Genomic DNA, 24,051 nt, shown 5'->3' on the forward strand with positions numbered 1-24,051 from the left:
ACCGGGGCAGTCTCTGGGTGAACGGGCAGGAGATCACAGCAAGTGACCGGGACAGTCTCTGGGTATACGGTTGGTACGACCTGTGACGGCTGAGCCTCCAGGTAGGCTAGCAGGCGGATGGCAGGTGTGTGCTCCCAGGTGAGCAGGCGAGAGTCTCTGGATAAGCAGGTGGTCACAGCATGTGACGGCGGAGCCTCCAGGTAGGCTAACAGGCGGATGCAGATGAGTGCTCCCAGGTGAGCAGGCGAGAGTCTCTGGATAAGCAGGTGGTCACAGCATGTGACGGCGGAGCCTCCAGGCAGGCTAACTGGCAGGTAGCAGATGAGCGCTCCCAGGTGAGCAGGCAAGAGTCTCTGGACTGGCAGGTGGTCACAGCACGTGACGGCGGAGCCTCCAGGTAGGCTAACAGACAGGTAGCAGGTGAGCGCTCCCAGGTGAGCGGGCAAGCTGGTCCATAGACAGACTGACAGGTGTCGGAAGGCAGACCGTCGGACCTCAGGCTAGCAAGCAGGAAAGCGGATGACAGGCAGGAATCAGGCAGCAAGCTGGCAGGTAACTGGCAACGGGACCTGAGGGCTGAAGCAGAGTAGTGAACAGTGCAACAACATTGCTCGGACACCTCCATTTTGGAGGAGGTGCCTTGTATATGGTGAAGTCCTCCGGCCATTGGCCGGGGACTCCTTAGGACGACGCGCGCGGCCACTTTAAGAGGGAGGGAGCGCGCGCGCGCGCCCTAAGCACCGTGGCCGGGAAGGAGCGCGCGCTGCCAGCAGAGCGGGAGGAGGACGCCGGGCTCGGAGCGGAGAGGTGAGGGGAACAGCGTCCCTGCCTAGCAGGGGGCAGGGACGCTAACGCTACAATACTGCTCCTATGTACAAAAATATAACTACTATAATACTGCCCCCTATGTACAAGAATATAACTACTATAATACTGCTCCTATGTACAAGAATATAACTACTATAATACTGCTTCTATATACAAGAATATAACTATTATAATACTGCCCCTATGTACAAGAATATAACTACTATAATACTGCCCCCTATGTACAAGAATATAGCTACTATAATACTGCCCCTATGTACAAGAATATAACTACTATAATACTGCTCCTATGTACAAGAATATAACTACTATAATACTGCCCCCTATGTACAAGAATATAACTACTATAATACTGCCCCCTATGTACAAGAATATAACTACTATAATACTGCCCCCTATGTACAAGAATATAACTACTATAATACTGCTCCTATGTACAGGAATATAACTACTATAATACTGCTCCTATGTACAAGAATATAACTACTATAATACTACCCCCTATGTACAAGAATATAACTACTATAATACTGCCCCTATGTACAAGAATATAACTACTATAATACTGCCCCTATATACAAGATTATAACTACTATAATACTGCTCCTATGTACAAGAATATAACTACTATAATACTGCCCCTATGTACAAGAATATAACTACTATCATACTGCCCCTATGTAGAAGAATATAACTACTATAATACTGCTCCTATGTACAAGAATATAACTACTATAATACTGCCCCCTATGTACAAGAATATAACTACTATAATACTGCTCCTATGTACAAGAATATAACTACTATAATACTGCCCCTATATACAAGAATAGAACTACTATAATACTGCTCCTATATACAAGAATATAACTACTATAATACTGCCCCCTATGTACAAGAATATAACTACTATAATACTGCTTTTATGTACAAGAATATATCTACTATAATACTGCTCCTATGTACAAGAATATAACTACTATAATACTGCCCCTATGTACAAGAATATAACTACTATAATACTGCTCCTATGTACAAGAATATAACTACTATAATACTGCCCCTATGTACAAGAATATAACTACTATAAGGCTGAGTTCACACAATGCGTATTTAATGGGTTTCCGCTGCGTTTTTGCAGTTGCGGAAACGCATTAAAAACGCATGGTAGAAGGGCAGCAATGTTCCCCAATTGAAATCCGCATGTGCTGTGCCCATGATGCGGATTTTTCCGCAGCGTAAACGTTGCGCTCAAAAGTCCGCACCATGTCAATTAATTTTGCGGAAGCGCTGCGTTTTCGCCGCCATTGACTTGCATTAGAACGCGCCAATTCCGCAAGACTGCATCTGTACTTGCGTTATTGGCGCGTTCTAATGTGCGGATGGTACCGGGTGTGGAGGAGAGGAGAGTCTCTTCCACACCCAGGTACCATTAAAAAAGCTGTAAAACAAGAATAAAATAAAAAATATATATATACTTACCATCTGTCGGCCCGCGCAGCGCTCCTGCTTGGTTCCCGGCACTTTGCAGTGAGTTGTAGGACCTGCGCTGACGTCAGAGTCATGTGACGGGTGACGTGACGCTGACATCGGCAGGTCTTTCATTTCAAAGTTGCCGGGAGAACGGATTGAGCAGGACAGCGCGGGCCATCGGAGGTAAGTATATACACTCTCTCGGGTCACACTATATAAATCCATGCTGTTTGCATGGATTTATATAGTGTGACCTAGTTGTCACAAGCACTTTCCAGGTGATGCTAAAATCGCCTGGAAAGCGCTTGTCAATCTGCATGCGTTTTTTCTGCCAGGGAGATGCAGAAATGATGCAGAAATTTTCTGCTTCATTTCTGCATCGTGTGCACATACCCTAATACTGTCCCCTATGTACAAGAATATAACTACTATAATACTGCCCCTATGTACAAGAATATAACTACTATAATACTGCCCCTATGTACAAGAATATAACTACTATAATACTGCTCCTATGTACAAGAATATAACTACTATAATACTGCCCCTATATACAAGAATATAACTACTATAATACTGCTCCCTATGAACAAGAATATAACTACTATAATACTGCCCCTATGTACAAGAATATAACTACTATAATACTGCTCCCTATGTACAAGAATATAACTACTATAATACTGCTCCTATGTACAAGAATATAACTACTATAATACTGCTCCTATGTACAAGAATATAACTACTATAATACTGCTCCTATGTACAAGAATATAACTACTATAATACTGCTCCTATGTACAAGAATATAACTACTATAATACTGCTCCCTATGTACAAGAATATAACTACTATAATACTGCTCCTATGTACAAGAATATAACTACTATAATACTGCTCCCTATGTACAAGAATATAACTACTATAATACTGCTCCCTATGTACAAGAATATAACTACTATAATACTGCCCCTATATACAAGAATATAACTACTATAATACTGCCCCTATATACAAGAATATAACTACTATAATACTGCCCCTATGTACAAGAATATAACTACTATAATACTGCCCCTATGTACAAGAATATAACTACTATAATACTGCCCCCTATGTACAAGAATATAACTACTATAATACTGCCCCCTATGTACAAGAATATAACTACTATAATACTGCCCCCTATGTACAAGAATATAACTACTATAATACTGCCCCCTATGTACAAGAATATAACTACTATAATACTGCCCCTATGTACAAGAATATAACTACTATAATACTGCTCCTATGTACAAGAATATAACTACTATAATACTGCTCCTATGTACAAGAATATAACTACTATAATACTGCCCCCTATGTACAAGAATATAACTACTATAATACTGACCCCTGTGTACTAGAATATAACTACTATAATACTGCCCCTATATACAAGAATATAACTACTATAATACTGCCCCCTATGTACAAGAATATAACTACTATAATACTGCCCCCTGTGTACTAGAATATAACTACTATAATACTGCCCCTATGCACAAGAATATAACTACTATAATACTGCCCCCTATGTACAAGAATATAACGACTATAATACTGCTCCTATGTACTAGAATATAACTACTATAATACTGCCCCCTATGTACAAGAATATAACTACTATAATACTGCCCCCCTATGTACAAGAATATAACTACTATAATACTGCTCCTATGTACTTGAATATAACTACTATAATACTGCCCCCTATGTACAAGAATATAACTACTATAATACTGCCCCCTATGTATAAGAATATAACTACTATAATACTGCTCCTATGTACAAGAATATAACTACTATAATAATGCCACTATGTACAAGAATATAACTACTATAATACTGCCCCCCTATGTACAAGAATATAACTACTATAATACTGCTCCTATGTACAAGAATATAACTACTATAATACTGCTCCTATGTACAAGAATATAACTACTATAATACTGCCCCTATGTACAAGAATATAACTACTATAATACTACCCCTATATACAAGAATATAACTACTATAATACTGCTCCCTGTGTACTAGAATATAACTACTATAATACTGCCCCTATGTACAAGAATATAACTACTATAATACTGCCCCTATATACAAGAATATAACTACTATAATACTGCTCCCTGTGTACTAGAATATAACTACTATAATACTGCCCCCTATGCACAAGAATATAACTACTATAATACTGCCCCCTATGTACAAGAATATATCTACTATAATACTGCCCCCTGTGTACTAGAATATAACTACTATAATACTGCCCCTATGCACAAGAATATAACTACTATAATACTGCCCCCTATGTACAAGAATATAACTACTATAATACTGCTCCTATGTACAAGAATATAACTACTATAATACTGCTCCTATGTACAAGAATATAACTACTATAATACTGCTCCTATGTACAAGAATATAACTACTATAATACTGCCCCCTATGTACAAGAATATAACTACTATAATACTGAACCCTATGTACAAGAATATAACTACTATAATACTGAACCCTATGTACAAGAATATATCTACTATAAAACTGAACCCTATGTACAAGAATATATCTACTATAATACTGCCCCCTGTGTACTAGAATATAACTACTATAATACTGCTCCTATGCACAAGAATATAACTACTATAATACTGCCCCCTATGTACGAGAATATAACTACTATAATACTGGCCCTATGCACAAGAATATAACTACTATAATACTGAACCCTATGTACAAGAATATATCTACTATAATACTGCCCCCTGTGTACTAGAATATAACTACTATAATACTGCCCCTATGCACAAGAATATAACTACTATAATACTGCCCCCTATGTACAAGAATATAACGACTATAATACTGCTCCTATGTACAAGAATATAACTACTATAATACTGCTCCTATGTACAAGAATATAACTACTATAATACTGCCCCCTATGTACAAGAATATAACTACTATAATAATCCCACTATGTACAAGAATATAACTACTATAATACTGCACCCCTATGTAGAAGAATATAACTACTATAATACTGCTCCTATGTACAAGAATATAACTACTATAATACTGCCCCTATGTACAAGAATATAACTACTATAATACTGCCCCCTATGTATAAGAATATAACTACTATATTACTGCTCCTATGTACAAGAATATAACTACTATAATACTGCTCCTATGTACAAGAATATAACTACTATAATACTGCCCCTATGTACAAGAATATAACTACTATAATACTGCCCCTATGTACTAGAATATAGCTACTATAATACTGCCCCTATGCACAAGAATATAACTACTATAATACTGCCCCCTATGTACAAGAATATAACTACTATAATACTGCTCCTATGTACAAGAATATAACTACTATAATACTGCCCCCTATGTACAAGAATATAACTACTATAATACTGCTCCTATGTACAAGAATATAACTACTATAATACTGCTCCTATGTACAAGAATATAACTACTATAATACTGCTCCTATGTACAAGAATATAACTACTATAATACTGCTCCTTTGTACAAGAATATAACTACTATAATACTGCCCCCTATGTACAAGAATATAACTACTATAATACTGAACCCTATGTACAAGAATATATCTACTATAATACTGAACCCTATGTACAAGAATATATCTACTATAATACTGCCCCCTGTGTACTAGAATATAACTACTATAATACTGCTCCTATGCACAAGAATATAACTACTATAATACTGCCCCCTATGTACGAGAATATAACTACTATAATACTGCCCCTATGCACAAGAATATAACTACTATAATACTGAACCCTATGTACAAGAATATATCTACTATAATACTGCCCCCTGTGTACTAGAATATAACTACTATAATACTGCCCCTATGCACAAGAATATAACTACTATAATACTGCCCCCTATGTACAAGAATATAACGACTATAATACTGCTCCTATGTACTAGAATATAACTACTATAATACTGCCCCCTATGTACAAGAATATAACTACTATAATACTGCCCCCCTATGTACAAAAATATAACTACTATAATACTGCTCCTATGTACTAGAATATAACTACTATAATACTGCCCCCTATGTACAAGAATATAACTACTATAATACTGCCCCCTATGTATAAGAATATAACTACTATAATACTGCTCCTATGTACAAGAATATAACTACTATAATACTGCCCCCTATGTACAAGAATATAACTACTATAATAATGCCACTATGTACAAGAATATAACTACTATAATACTGCCCCCCTATGTACAAGAATATAACTACTATAATACTGCCCCCCTATGTACAAGAATATAACTACTATAATACTGCTCCTATGTACAAGAATATAACTACTATAATACTGCCCCTATGTACAAGAATATAACTACTATAATACTGCCCCCTATGTATAAGAATATAACTACTATAATACTGCCCCTATGTATAAGAATATAACTACTATAATACTGCTCCTATGTACAAGAATATAACTACTATAATACTGCTACTATGTACAAGAATATAACTACTATAATACTGCTCCTATGTACAAGAATATAACTACTATAATACTGCTACTATGTACAAGAATATAACTACTATAATACTGCTCCTATGTACAAGAATATAACTACTATAATACTGCCCCCTATGTACAAGAATATAACTACTATAATACTGCCACCTATGTACAAGAATATAACTACTATAATGCTGCCCCCTAAGTACAAGAATATAACTACTATAATACTGCCCCCTATGTACAAGAATATATCTACTATAATACTGCCCCCTGTGTACTAGAATATAACTACTATAATACTGCTCCTATGTACAAGAATATAACTACTATAATACTGCCCCCTATGTACTAGAATATAACTACTATAATACTGCCACTATGCAAAAGAATATAACTACTATAATACTGCCCCCTATGTACAAGAATATAACTACTATAATACTGCCCCCTGTGTACAAGAATATAGCTACTATAATACTACCCCTATGTACAAGAATATAACTACTATAATATTGCCCCTATATACAAGAATATAACTACTATAATACTGCTCCCTGTGTACTAGAATATAACTACTATAATACTGCCCCCTATGCACAAGAATATAACTACTATAATACTGCCCCCTATGTACAAGAATATATCTACTATAATACTGCCCCCTGTGTACTAGAATATAACTACAATAATACTGCCCCTATATACAAGAATATAACTACTATAATACTGCTCCCTGTGTACTAGAATATAACTACTATAATACTGCCCCCTATGCACAAGAATATAACTACTATAATACTGCCCCCTATGTACAAGAATATATCTACTATAATACTGCCCCCTGTGTACTAGAATATAACTACTATAATACTGCCCCTATGCACAAGAATATAACTACTATAATACTGCCCCCTATGTACAAGAATATAACTACTATAATACTGCTCCTATGTACAAGAATATAACTACTATAATACTGCTCCTATGTACAAGAATATAACTACTATAATACTGCTCCTATGTACAAGAATATATCTGCTATAATACTGCTCCTATGTACAAGAATATAACTACTATAATACTGCCCCCTATGTACAAGAATATAACGACTATAATACTGCTCCTATGTACTAGAATATAACTACTATAATACTGCCCCCTATGTACAAGAATATAACTACTATAATACTGCTCCTATTTACTAGAATATAACTACTATAATACTGCCCCTTATGTACAAGAATATAACTACTATAATGCTGCCCCCCTATGTACAAGAATATAACTACTATAATACTGCTCCTGTGTACTAGAATATAACTACTATAATACTGCCCCCTATGTACAAGAATATAACTACTATAATACTGCCCCCTATGTATAAGAATATAACTACTATAATACTGCTCCTATGTACAAGAATATAACTACTATAATACTGCCCCCTATGTACAAGAATATAACTACTATAATAATCCCACTATGTACAAGAATATAACTACTATAATACTTCCCCCCTATGTAGAAGAATATAACTACTATAATACTGCTCCTATGTACAAGAATATAACTACTATAATACTGCCCCTATGTACAAGAATATAACTACTATAATACTGCCCCCTATGTATAAGAATATAACTACTATATTACTGCTCCTATGTACAAGAATATAACTACTATAATACTGCTCCTATGTACAAGAATATAACTACTATAATACTGCTCCTATGTACAAGAATATAACTACTATAATACTGCCCCTATGTACAAGAATATAACTACTATAATACTGCCCCTATGTACAAGAATATAACTACTATAATACTGCCCCTATGTACTAGAATATAACTACTATAATACTGCCCCTATGCACAAGAATATAACTACTATAATACTGCCCCCTATGTACAAGAATATAACTACTATAATACTGCTCCTATGTACAAGAATATAACTACTATAATACTGCCCCCTATGTACAAGAATATAACTACTATAATACTGCTCCTATGTACAAGAATATAACTACTATAATACTGCTCCTATGTACAAGAATATAACTACTATAATACTGCTCCTATGTACAAGAATATAACTACTATAATACTGCTCCTATGTACAAGAATATAACTACTATAATACTGCTCCTATGTACAAGAATATAACTACTATAATACTGCCCCTATGCACAAGAATATAACTACTATAATACTGCCCCCTATGTACAAGAATATAACTACTATAATACTGCCCCCTATGTACAAGAATATAACTACTATAATACTGAACCCTATGTACAAGAATATATCTACTATAATACTGAACCCTATGTACAAGAATATATCTACTATAATACTGCCCCCTGTGTACTAGAATATAACTACTATAATACTGCTCCTATGCACAAGAATATAACTACTATAATACTGCCCCCTATGTACGAGAATATAACTACTATAATACTGCTCCTATGTACAAGAATATAACTACTATAATACTGCCCCCTGTGTACTAGAATATAACTACTATAATACTGCTCCTATGCACAAGAATATAACTACTATAATACTGCCCCCTATGTACGAGAATATAACTACTATAATACTGCTCCTATGTACAAGAATATAACTACTATAATACTGCCCCCTATGCACAAGAATATAACTACTATAATACTGCCCCCTATGTACAAGAATATATCTACTATAATACTGCCCCCTGTGTACTAGAATATAACTACTATAATACTGCCCCTATGCACAAGAATATAACTACTATAATACTGCCCCCTATGTACAAGAATATAACTACTATAATACTGCTCCTATGTACAAGAATATAACTACTATAATACTGCTCCTATGTACAAGAATATAACTACTATAATACTGCTCCTATGTACAAGAATATATCTGCTATAATACTGCTCCTATGTACAAGAATATAACTACTATAATACTGCCCCCTATGTACAAGAATATAACGACTATAATACTGCTCCTATGTACTAGAATATAACTACTATAATACTGCCCCCTATGTACAAGAATATAACTACTATAATACTGCTCCTATTTACTAGAATATAACTACTATAATACTGCCCCTTATGTACAAGAATATAACTACTATAATGCTGCCCCCCTATGTACAAGAATATAACTACTATAATACTGCTCCTGTGTACTAGAATATAACTACTATAATACTGCCCCCTATGTACAAGAATATAACTACTATAATACTGCCCCCTATGTATAAGAATATAAGTACTATAATACTGCTCCTATGTACAAGAATATAACTACTATAATACTGCCCCCTATGTACAAGAATATAACTACTATAATAATCCCACTATGTACAAGAATATAACTACTATAATACTTCCCCCCTATGTAGAAGAATATAACTACTATAATACTGCTCCTATGTACAAGAATATAACTACTATAATACTGCTCCTATGTACAAGAATATAACTACTATAATACTGCCCCTATGTACAAGAATATAACTACTATAATACTGCCCCTATGTACAAGAATATAACTACTATAATACTGCCCCTATGTACGAGAATATAACTACTATAATACTGCTCCTATGTACAAGAATATAACTACTATAATACTGCCCCCTGTGTACTAGAATATAACTACTATAATACTGCTCCTATGCACAAGAATATAACTACTATAATACTGCCCCCTATGTACGAGAATATAACTACTATAATACTGCTCCTATGTACAAGAATATAACTACTATAATACTGCCCCCTATGCACAAGAATATAACTACTATAATACTGCCCCCTATGTACAAGAATATATCTACTATAATACTGCCCCCTGTGTACTAGAATATAACTACTATAATACTGCCCCTATGCACAAGAATATAACTACTATAATACTGCCCCCTATGTACAAGAATATAACTACTATAATACTGCTCCTATGTACAAGAATATAACTACTATAATACTGCTCCTATGTACAAGAATATAACTACTATAATACTGCTCCTATGTACAAGAATATATCTGCTATAATACTGCTCCTATGTACAAGAATATAACTACTATAATACTGCCCCCTATGTACAAGAATATAACGACTATAATACTGCTCCTATGTACTAGAATATAACTACTATAATACTGCCCCCTATGTACAAGAATATAACTACTATAATACTGCTCCTATTTACTAGAATATAACTACTATAATACTGCCCCTTATGTACAAGAATATAACTACTATAATGCTGCCCCCCTATGTACAAGAATATAACTACTATAATACTGCTCCTGTGTACTAGAATATAACTACTATAATACTGCCCCCTATGTACAAGAATATAACTACTATAATACTGCCCCCTATGTATAAGAATATAAGTACTATAATACTGCTCCTATGTACAAGAATATAACTACTATAATACTGCCCCCTATGTACAAGAATATAACTACTATAATAATCCCACTATGTACAAGAATATAACTACTATAATACTTCCCCCCTATGTAGAAGAATATAACTACTATAATACTGCTCCTATGTACAAGAATATAACTACTATAATACTGCTCCTATGTACAAGAATATAACTACTATAATACTGCCCCTATGTACAAGAATATAACTACTATAATACTGCCCCTATGTACAAGAATATAACTACTATAATACTGCCCCTATGTACTAGAATATAACTACTATAATACTGCCCCTATGCACAAGAATATAACTACTATAATACTGCCCCCTATGTACAAGAATATAACTACTATAATACTGCTCCTATGTACAAGAATATAACTACTATAATACTGCCCCCTATGTACAAGAATATAACTACTATAATACTGCTCCTATGTACAAGAATATAACTACTATAATACTGCTCCTATGTACAAGAATATAACTACTATAATACTGCTCCTATGTACAAGAATATAACTACTATAATACTGCTCCTATGTACAAGAATATAACTACTATAATACTGCTCCTATGTACAAGAATATAACTACTATAATACTGCCCCTATGCACAAGAATATAACTACTATAATACTGCCCCCTATGTACAAGAATATAACTACTATAATACTGCCCCCTATGTACAAGAATATAACTACTATAATACTGAACCCTATGTACAAGAATATATCTACTATAATACTGAACCCTATGTACAAGAATATATCTACTATAATACTGCCCCCTGTGTACTAGAATATAACTACTATAATACTGCTCCTATGTACAAGAATATAACTACTATAATACTGCTCCTATGTACAAGAATATAACTACTATAATACTGCCCCTATGCACAAGAATATAACTACTATAATACTGCCCCCTATGTACAAGAATATAACTACTATAATACTGCCCCCTATGTACAAGAATATAACTACTATAATACTGAACCCTATGTACAAGAATATATCTACTATAATACTGAACCCTATGTACAAGAATATATCTACTATAATACTGCCCCCTGTGTACTAGAATATAACTACTATAATACTGCTCCTATGCACAAGAATATAACTACTATAATACTGCCCCCTATGTACGAGAATATAACTACTATAATACTGCTCCTATGTACAAGAATATAACTACTATAATACTGCCCCCTGTGTACTAGAATATAACTACTATAATACTGCTCCTATGCACAAGAATATAACTACTATAATACTGCCCCCTATGTTCGAGAATATAACTACTATAATACTGCTCCTATGTACAAGAATATAACTACTATAATACTGCCCCCTATGCACAAGAATATAACTACTATAATACTGCCCCCTATGTACAAGAATATATCTACTATAATACTGCCCCCTGTGTACTAGAATATAACTACTATAATACTGCCCCTATGCACAAGAATATAACTACTATAATACTGCCCCCTATGTACAAGAATATAACTACTATAATACTGCTCCTATGTACAAGAATATAACTACTATAATACTGCTCCTATGTACAAGAATATAACTACTATAATACTGCTCCTATGTACAAGAATATATCTGCTATAATACTGCTCCTATGTACAAGAATATAACTACTATAATACTGCCCCCTATGTACAAGAATATAACGACTATAATACTGCTCCTATGTACTAGAATATAACTACTATAATACTGCCCCCTATGTACAAGAATATAACTACTATAATACTGCTCCTATTTACTAGAATATAACTACTATAATACTGCCCCTTATGTACAAGAATATAACTACTATAATGCTGCCCCCCTATGTACAAGAATATAACTACTATAATACTGCTCCTGTGTACTAGAATATAACTACTATAATACTGCCCCCTATGTACAAGAATATAACTACTATAATACTGCCCCCTATGTATAAGAATATAAGTACTATAATACTGCTCCTATGTACAAGAATATAACTACTATAATACTGCCCCCTATGTACAAGAATATAACTACTATAATAATCCCACTATGTACAAGAATATAACTACTATAATACTTCCCCCCTATGTAGAAGAATATAACTACTATAATACTGCTCCTATGTACAAGAATATAACTACTATAATACTGCCCCTATGTACAAGAATATAACTACTATAATACTGCCCCCTATGTATAAGAATATAACTACTATATTACTGCTCCTATGTACAAGAATATAACTACTATAATACTGCTCCTATGTACAAGAATATAACTACTATAATACTGCTCCTATGTACAAGAATATAACTACTATAATACTGCCCCTATGTACAAGAATATAACTACTATAATACTGCCCCTATGTACAAGAATATAACTACTATAATACTGCCCCTATGTACTAGAATATAACTACTATAATACTGCCCCTATGCACAAGAATATAACTACTATAATACTGCCCCCTATGTACAAGAATATAACTACTATAATACTGCTCCTATGTACAAGAATATAACTACTATAATACTGCCCCCTATGTACAAGAATATAACTACTATAATACTGCTCCTATGTACAAGAATATAACTACTATAATACTGCTCCTATGTACAAGAATATAACTACTATAATACTGCTCCTATGTACAAGAATATAACTACTATAATACTGCTCCTATGTACAAGAATATAACTACTATAATACTGCTCCTATGTACAAGAATATAACTACTATAATACTGCCCCTATGCACAAGAATATAACTACTATAATACTGCCCCCTATGTACAAGAATATAACTACTATAATACTGCCCCCTATGTACAAGAATATAACTACTATAATACTGAACCCTATGTACAAGAATATATCTACTATAATACTGAACCCTATGTACAAGAATATATCTACTATAATACTGCCCCCTGTGTACTAGAATATAACTACTATAATACTGCTCCTATGCACAAGAATATAACTACTATAATACTGCCCCCTATGTACGAGAATATAACTACTATAATACTGCTCCTATGTACAAGAATATAACTACTATAATACTGCCCCCTGTGTACTAGAATATAACTACTATAATACTGCTCCTATGCACAAGAATATAACTACTATAATACTGCCCCCTATGTACGAGAATATAACTACTATAATACTGCTCCTATGTACAAGAATATAACTACTATAATACTGCCCCCTATGCACAAGAATATAACTACTATAATACTGCCCCCTATGTACAAGAATATATCTACTATAATACTGCCCCCTGTGTACTAGAATATAACTACTATAATACTGCCCCTATGCACAAGAATATAACTACTATAATACTGCCCCCTATGTACAAGAATATAACTACTATAATACTGCTCCTATGTACAAGAATATAACTACTATAATACTGCTCCTATGTACAAGAATATAACTACTATAATACTGCTCCTATGTACAAGAATATATCTGCTATAATACTGCTCCTATGTACAAGAATATAACTACTATAATACTGCCCCCTATGTACAAGAATATAACGACTATAATACTGCTCCTATGTACTAGAATATAACTACTATAATACTGCCCCCTATGTACAAGAATATAACTACTATAATACTGCTCCTATTTACTAGAATATAACTACTATAATACTGCCCCTTATGTACAAGAATATAACTACTATAATGCTGCCCCCCTATGTACAAGAATATAACTACTATAATACTGCTCCTGTGTACTAGAATATAACTACTATAATACTGCCCCCTATGTACAAGAATATAACTACTATAATACTGCCCCCTATGTATAAGAATATAAGTACTATAATACTGCTCCTATGTACAAGAATAGAACTACTATAATACTGCCCCCTATGTACAAGAATATAACTACTATAATAATCCCACTATGTACAAGAATATAACTACTATAATACTTCCCCCCTATGTAGAAGAATATAACTACTATAATACTGCTCCTATGTACAAGAATATAACTACTATAATACTGCCCCTATGTACAAGAATATAACTACTATAATACTGCCCCCTATGTATAAGAATATAACTACTATATTACTGCTCCTATGTACAAGAATATAACTACTATAATACTGCTCCTATGTACAAGAATATAACTACTATAATACTGCTCCTATGTACAAGAATATAACTACTATAATACTGCCCCTATGTACAAGAATATAACTACTATAATACTGCCCCTATGTACAAGAATATAACTACTATAATACTGCCCCTATGTACTAGAATATAACTACTATAATACTGCCCCTATGCACAAGAATATAACTACTATAATACTGCCCCCTATGTACAAGAATATAACTACTATAATACTGCTCCTATGTACAAGAATATAACTACTATAATACTGCCCCCTATGTACAAGAATATAACTACTATAATACTGCTCCTATGTACAAGAATATAACTACTATAATACTGCTCCTATGTACAAGAATATAACTACTATAATACTGCTCCTATGTACAAGAATATAACTACTATAATACTGCTCCTATGTACAAGAATATAACTACTATAATACTGCTCCTATGTACAAGAATATAACTACTATAATACTGCCCCTATGCACAAGAATATAACTACTATAATACTGCCCCCTATGTACAAGAATATAACTACTATAATACTGCCCCCTATGTACAAGAATATAACTACTATAATACTGAACCCTATGTACAAGAATATATCTACTATAATACTGAACCCTATGTACAAGAATATATCTACTATAATACTGCCCCCTGTGTACTAGAATATAACTACTATAATACTGCTCCTATGCACAAGAATATAACTACTATAATACTGCCCCCTATGTACGAGAATATAACTACTATAATACTGCTCCTATGTACAAGAATATAACTACTATAATACTGCCCCCTATGTACAAGAATATAACTACTATAATAATGCCACTATGTACAAGAATATAACTACTATAATACTGCCCCCCTATGTACAAGAATATAACTACTATAATACTGCCCCCCTATGTACAAGAATATAACTACTATAATACTGCTCCTATGTACAAGAATATAACTACTATAATACTGCCCCCTATGTATAAGAATATAACTACTATAATACTGCCCCCTATGTATAAGAATATAACTACTATAATACTGCTTCTATGTACAAGAATATAACTACTATAATACTGCCCCCCTATGTACAAGAATATAACTACTATAATACTGCCCCCTATGTATAAGAATATAACTACTATAATACTGCTTCTATGTACAAGAATATAACTACTATAATACTGCTCCTATGTACAAGAATATAACTACTATAATACTGCCCCTATGTATAAGAATATAACTACTATAATACTACTCCTATGTACAAGAATATAACTACTATAATACTGCTACTATGTACAAGAATATAACTACTATAATACTGCTCCTATGTACAAGAATATAACTACTATAATACTGCTACTATGTACAAGAATATAACTACTATAATACTGCTCCTATGCACAAGAATATAACTACTATAATACTGCCCCCTATGTACAAGAATATAACTACTATAATACTGCCACCTATGTACAAGAATATAACTACTATAATGCTGCCCCCTAAGTACAAGAATATAACTACTATAATACTGCCCCCTATGTACAAGAATATATCTACTATAATACTGCCCCCTGTGTACTAGAATATAACTACTATAATACTGCCCCTATGCACAAGAATATAACTACTATAATACTGCTCCTATGTACAAGAATATAACTACTATAATACTGCCCCCTATGTACAAGAATATAACTACTATAATGCTGCCCCCTGTGTACTAGAATATAACTACTATAATGCTGCCCCCTATGTACAAGAATATAACTGCTATAATATTGCCCCTATATACAAGAATATAACTACTATAATACTGCTCCCTATGTACAAGAATATAACTACTATAATATTGCCCCTATATACAAGAATATAACTACTATAATACTGCTCCCTATGTACAAGAATATAACTACTATAATATTGCCCCTATATACAAGAATATAACTACTATAATACTGCTCCCTATGTACAAGAATATAACTACTATAATATTGCCCCTTTATACAAGAATATAACTACTATAATACTGCCCCCTATGCACAAGAATATAACTACTATAATACTGCCCCCTATGTACAAGAATATATCTACTATAATACTGCCCCCTGTGTACTAGAATATAACTACTATAATACTGCCCCTATATACAAGAATATAACTACTATAATACTGCTCCCTGTGTACTAGAATATAACTACTATAATACTGCCCCCTATGCACAAGAATATAACTACTATAATACTGCCCCCTATGTACAAGAATATATCTACTATAATACTGCCCCCTGTGTACTAGAATATAACTACTATAATACTGCCCCTATGCACAAGAATATAACTACTATAATACTGCCCCTATGTACAAGAATATAACTACTATAATACTGCCCCCTATGTACAAGAATATAACTGCTATAATACTGCCCCCTATGTACAAGAATATAACTACTATAATACTGTCCCTATGTACAAGAATATAACTGCTATAATACTGCCCCCTATGTACAAGAATATAACTACTATAATACTGCCCCCTATGCACAAGAATATAACTACTATAATACTGCTCCTATGTACAAGAATATAACTACTATAATACTGCCCCCTATGTACAAGAATATAACTACTATAATACTGCCCCCTATGTACAAGAATATAACTACTATAATACTGCCCCTATGTACAAGAATATAACTACTATAATACTGCTCCATCTCGTTTTGATGTAATTAAAGGGGTTGTCCGATACTTTTAAAAAAAAATGTCAATGTGTTTTAATGATACATAGAAGCTTTTTTTCTAATTACCTTGCGCTGCTGATATTGCCTGTGAGAGGCGCTATCGGTGGCCACTGACAGGCATCACATGACCCCGCGCTGGGGTCCACGCGGTAACTGCTGGGTTGTGGGCGGGGTTACCCCACCGCGCTCTTTCCCAGTGAATGAGGACAGGGAGAGCGTGCAGTGATTGCCGTGTGTGACGCAGGGGAATAACCCCGCCCACATCCCAGCGACCACCGTGGAACGTGGAAGAGGGAGATTGCTGCTGCAACTTGTCGTGACGTCAGCGGGGGGTCACGTGCTGCTTGTGAGCGGCCGCCGATAGCGCCTCTCACAGGCAGTATCAGCAGCACAAGGTAATTAGAAAGAAGCTTGTATGTATCATTAAAACACACTGACATTTTTTTAAAAGTACCGGAGAACCTCTTAAATATGTGTAATAAAGAAATGTGCTGAGATATCGTCTCGGCTGGAAACAGATATTCTTGTATGTATAAATGGATTCGGCCTCTGACAGCTATTAATTATTATTATTTTTTGGCCTCTTATCATCTTGATACACGGATGACATGAATCATTTTTTAATCCGCAGCTGCCATCATTAATACTAATAACCGCCATCTACTTCCTCTTCATACAGTGATAGGACGATGTCTCCAGCTCGCTGTTATCACAGCTGCTCTCCTCAGTCCTAGTTTCCATTTCTCACGGTTGAACCTTTAATAATTCTTACTTGTTCCTGAAAAAATGGGGAAAAAAAAAATTCAAAATGGAAGAAAAGAGTAAAAAAGCAAAACAAAACAAAACTAAATTCTGACATTTGTGTTTTTTGGGTTGTGAATAATTAAGCAAGTTGAAGATGAAATGATCTCTAAAAGGGTTACAGATGACACATTTCCTTTGTAGTTTAGGCAAAAAAACATTTATTTTCTTCTTTTACATTTTAAAAATTGCAAAAAAGGAAAATGGGCCGATGCAAAAGTTTGGGCGCCCTGCATGGTTAGTACCTAGTAGCGCCCCCTTTTGAAAGTATCGCAGCTTGTAAACTCTTTTTGTAGCCAGACAAAAGTCTTTCAATTCTTGTTTGAGGGATTTTTATCCATCCTACTTTGAAGAATTCTTCCAGTTCTGTAAGATTCCTGGGTCGTCTTGCATGCGCTGCTATTTTGAGGTCTAGCCACAGATTTTCAATGATGTTCAGATCAGGGGACTGTGAGGGCCGTTGTAAAACCTTCAGCTTGCACCTTTTGAGGTCGTCTATTGTGGATTTTGACGTGTGTTTAGGATCATTATCCATTTATAGAAGCCATCCTCTTTTCAACTTCAGCTTTTTTTTACAGATGGTGTTATGTTTGCATCAAGAATTTGAGAATTTGTTAAAATTTCATTGAATCCATTCTTCCCTCTACCCGTGAAATGTTTCCTGTGCCATTGGCTGCAACACAACCCCAAAGCGTGATTGATCCACCCACATGCTTAATGGTTGGAGAGATGTTCTTTTCCTAAAATTCTGCGCCCTTTTTTCTCCACACATACCTTTGATCATTGTGGCCAAAGAGATCTATTTTACCCGCATCGGTCCACAGGACTTGTTTCCAAAATGCATAAGGCTTGTTTAGATGTTCTTTTGCATACTTCTGACGCTGAATTTTATGTTGAAGATGCAGGAAAGGTTTTCTTCTGATGACTCTTCCATAAAGGCCATATTTGTGCTGGTGTCTGTGAACAGTAGAACAATGTACCACAACTCCAGAGTCTGCTAAATCTTTCTGAAGGTCTTCTGCTGTCAAGCGGGGGTTCTGATTTGCCTCTCTAGCAATCCTACGAGCAGCTCTCACTGAAATTTTGCTTGGTCTTCCAGACCTTATCTTGACCTCCACTGTTCCTGGTAACTGCCATTTCTTAATTTCATTTGGAACTGAGGAAAGGACAACTTGGAAACACTTTGCTATCTTCTTATAGCCTTCTCTTGCTTTGTGGCCTCCACCATTTTCAGAGTGATCGGCAGCTGCTTAGAAGAACCCATGGCTGCTGTTTTTTGGCACAAGGTTAGAGAAGGCTGGGTTTTAATAAAGCTGGTCAACATGGACCAGAGGAAGCAAAGGAAAGAGTTGTCTCAGGAGATTAGAAAAAAATTATTTATAGACATGCATGTTAAAGGTAAAGGTTATAAGACCATCTCCAAGCAGCTTGATGTTCCTGTGACTACAGTTGCACAAATTATTCAGAAATTTAAGATCCATGGGATAGTAGGCAACCTCCCTGGACTTGGCCGCAGGAGGAAAACTGATGACAAATCAAAGAGACGGATAATACGAATGGTAACAAAAGAGCCCAGGATAACTTCTAAAGAGATTAAAGGTGAACTTCAAGCTCAAGGAACATCAGTGTCAGATTGCATTGTTTAACCCAAAGTGGACTTCATGGGAGACGACCAAGGAGAACACCATTGTTGAAAAAAAATCATAAAAAAGCCAGACTGGAATTTGCCAAACTACATGTTGACAAGCCACAAAGCTTCTGGGAGAATGTCCTATGGACAGATGAGACAAAAATGGAAGTTTTTGGCAAGGCACATCAGCTCTATGTTCACAGATGGAAAAATTAAGCATATCAAGAAAAGAACACTGTCCCTACTGTGAAACATGGTGGAGGCTCTGTTATGTTCTGGGGCTGCTCTGCTGCATCTGGCACAGGGTGTCTTGAATCTGTGCAGGGTACAATGAAATCTCAAGACTATCAAGGGATTCCAGAGAGAAATGTGCTGCCCAGTGTCAGAAAGCTTGGCATCAGTCACAGGTCATGGGTCTTGCAACTGGATAATGACCCAAAACACATAGCTAAAAACACCCAAGAATGGCTAAGAGGAAAACATTGGACTATTCTGAAGTGGCCTTCTATGAGCCCTGACCTAAATCCTATTGAGCATCTTTGGAAAGAGCTGAAACATGGCGTCCGGAAAAGGCAACCTTCAAACAAGAGACAACTGGAGCAGTTTGCTCATGAGAAGTGGCCAAAATACCTGTCGAGAGGCGCAGAAGTCTCATTGACAGTTACAGGAATCGTCTGATTGCAGTGATCGCCTCAAAATATTAAGTTAAGAAGAACCATCATTTCTGTCCAGGCCGATTTCATGAGGTTAATTGTTTTTTAAATTCTGTGGAAGCAGAAAAGTAATGTCTGACTTTCATTTGTTCATTTTCATAGATTTGTAATTTATTATTACTTTTGTCAGATTCAAGTTATTTCTGTGACTATTGTGGGTTTTTCTTTCATTAAACGAGGGGGTACCAACAATTTTGACCACGTGTGTGTGTGTGTGTGTGTATGTATATATATATATATATATATATATATTTCTTTTTTGCCTAAAATATAAAGGAAATGTGTCATCTGTAACTTTAGACCTCTTAGAAATCATTTCATCTTCAACTTGCTAAACTGTTCACAATAAGAGAAATTTTGACCAGGGTTTTTTGCCTAAGTTTTTATTAACGGCAGGGATTGGCGCTGGTCTTAGTGCGGCTTTCTTTTTCCTTTTCCTCGCTGATCCTCTTCTGTGTGAGTCTGACCTGCTCGTTTCCATTCACGGTTTCTGTGACTGAGGAGTAGAATTAATTTTTCTGTAACCATTAATGATGTTTTTCTCCCCCCAGGATCGCCATGGTGCGGAGGACTATGTTCCAGAGAGGAGAAGTGCACAACCGGCCGAGCGGATTCTGGGGGATGATCAAGAGCGTCACGTCCTCCGCTCCTGGCAGCGAAAGTATCTTTTACCATCTCAGAGGAAAGTAAGGGGAATGTCTGCTCCAGAGGATTATAACAGCTGATATATAGAAACCACCAGCAGAATAGTGAGTACAGGGTGTAACTCAGGATCAGTACAGGATCAGTAATCTAATGTATGTACACAGTGACTGCACCAGCAGAATAGTGAGTGCAGCTCTGGAGGATAATACAGGATGTAACTCAGGATCAGTAATGTAATGTATGTACACAGTGACTGCACCAGCAGAATAGTGAGTGCAGCTCTGGAGTATAATACAGCAGAGGTCCCCAACCGCCGGTCCGCGGACCAGGACCGGGCCGTTGGGGTTTTTCAGCCGGTCCGCGGCACCGCCACAGACAATCACTAAACATTGACAGTGTGCTCTGGTCTGCGGTGGCTCAGAGCACACTGTGTGGGGTGGATGCTGCCCGCTGTTCTAGACTCCCGCAGGGTAGACCTGTAGAGGACCTGTGATGACATCAAGGTACATAACTGTGATGTCACCACAGGTCCTGAAGCAGGGGCGGAACTACCGCCCGTGCAGCCGGTTCATTGAACGGGGGCCCCGAGGGAGAGGGGGCCCCTCCAGCCTCCAGCATGACTGCCCTGACTCCAGTATGGGGCCCGGCCGGTAGGAGCCCCCTCGGAGCCCCCCTCTTGTGCGTCTCTCTCCTCATGGGGCCCCCGGCCCCATGCAAAGCGCCGGGTCCAGGACATCTCATAATTCCTCTGACTTCCGGTCATGTGACGGCGCCGTCACATGACCGGAAGGCAGGAGAACCTGGTGTCAGCGATTTGGACGAGCGCCAGGATTCTGCAGGGATCGCATGGGGGTAAGTATAACAAGTTTTATTTTTTTTTAAATACAATTAACTAGGAGTGGGGGGAGGGGAGAGATGAGAGATGCACATGGGGCAGGGGAGAGATGAGAGATGCACATGGGGGAGGGGAGAGATGAGAGATCCACACGGGGGGGAGGGGAGAGATGAGAGATGCACATGGGGGGAGGGGAGAGATGAGAGATGCACATGGGGGGAGGAGAGAGATGAGAGATGCACATGGGGGGGAGAGGAGAGATGAGAGATGCACATGGGGGGGGAAATGAGAGATGCACATGGGGGAGGGAAGAGATGAGAGATGCACATGGGGGAGGGGAGAGATGAGAGATGCACATGGGGGGAGGGGAGAGATGAGAGATGCACATGGGGGGAGGGGAGAGATGAGAGATGCACATGGGGGGAGGAGAGAGATGAGAGATGCACATGGGGGGAGGAGAGAGATGCACATGGGGGGGAGAGGAGAGATGAGAGATGCACATGGGGGAGGGGAGAGATGAGAGATCCACATGGGGGGGAGGGGAGAGATGAGAGATGCACATGGGGCAGGGGAGAGATGAGAGATGCACATGGGGGAGGGGAGAGATGAGAGATCCACATGGGGGGGAGAGGAGAGATGAGAGATGCACATGGGGGGAGGGGAGAGATGAGAGCTCCACATGGGGGGAGGGGAGAGATGCACATGGGGGGGAGAGGAGAGATGAGAGTTGCACATGGGGGGGAGAAATGAGAGATGCACATGGGGGAGGGAAGAGATGAGAGATGCACATGGGGAAGGGGAGAGATGAGAGATGCACATGGGGGGAGGGGAGAGATGAGAGATGCACATGGGGGGAGGAGAGAGATGAGAGATGCACATGGGGGGGGAGGGGAGAGATGAGAGATGCACATGGGGGGAGGGGAGAGATGAGAGATGCACATGGGGGGGAGGGGAGAGATGAGAGATGCACATGGGGGGGAGGGGAGAGATGAGAGATGCACGGGGGGGATGAGAGATGCACGGGGGGGATGAGAGATGCACATGGGGGGGATGAGAGATGCACGGGGGGTGGATGAGAGATGCACGGGGGGTGGATGAGAGATGCACGGGGGGTGGATGAGAGATGCACGGAG

The 24,051-nt window shown here is 36.7% G+C and overlaps 1 protein-coding gene across 3 annotated transcripts in view; it reads left to right on the plus strand.

Annotated features, from left to right (window-relative positions):
• The window catches only part of LOC141239184 (Golgi pH regulator), a 176,813-nt gene that overhangs the window by 24,787 nt on the left and 127,975 nt on the right, over positions 1–24,051 (plus strand). For all 3 annotated transcript variants that reach the window (XM_073668518.1, XM_073668520.1, XM_073668519.1), the window contains exon 9: positions 21,990–22,099. In XM_073668518.1, the coding sequence (XP_073524619.1) occupies positions 21,990–22,099 (110 nt within the window). The remainder of the gene's footprint in view (positions 1–21,989; positions 22,100–24,051) is intronic.

This window comes from Phyllobates terribilis, unplaced genomic scaffold (assembly GCF_046119375.1).
Source record: "Phyllobates terribilis strain yellow unplaced genomic scaffold, ASM4611937v1 Scaffold_2__4_contigs__length_985480577, whole genome shotgun sequence".
Taxonomy (NCBI): Eukaryota; Metazoa; Chordata; class Amphibia; order Anura; family Dendrobatidae; genus Phyllobates; species Phyllobates terribilis.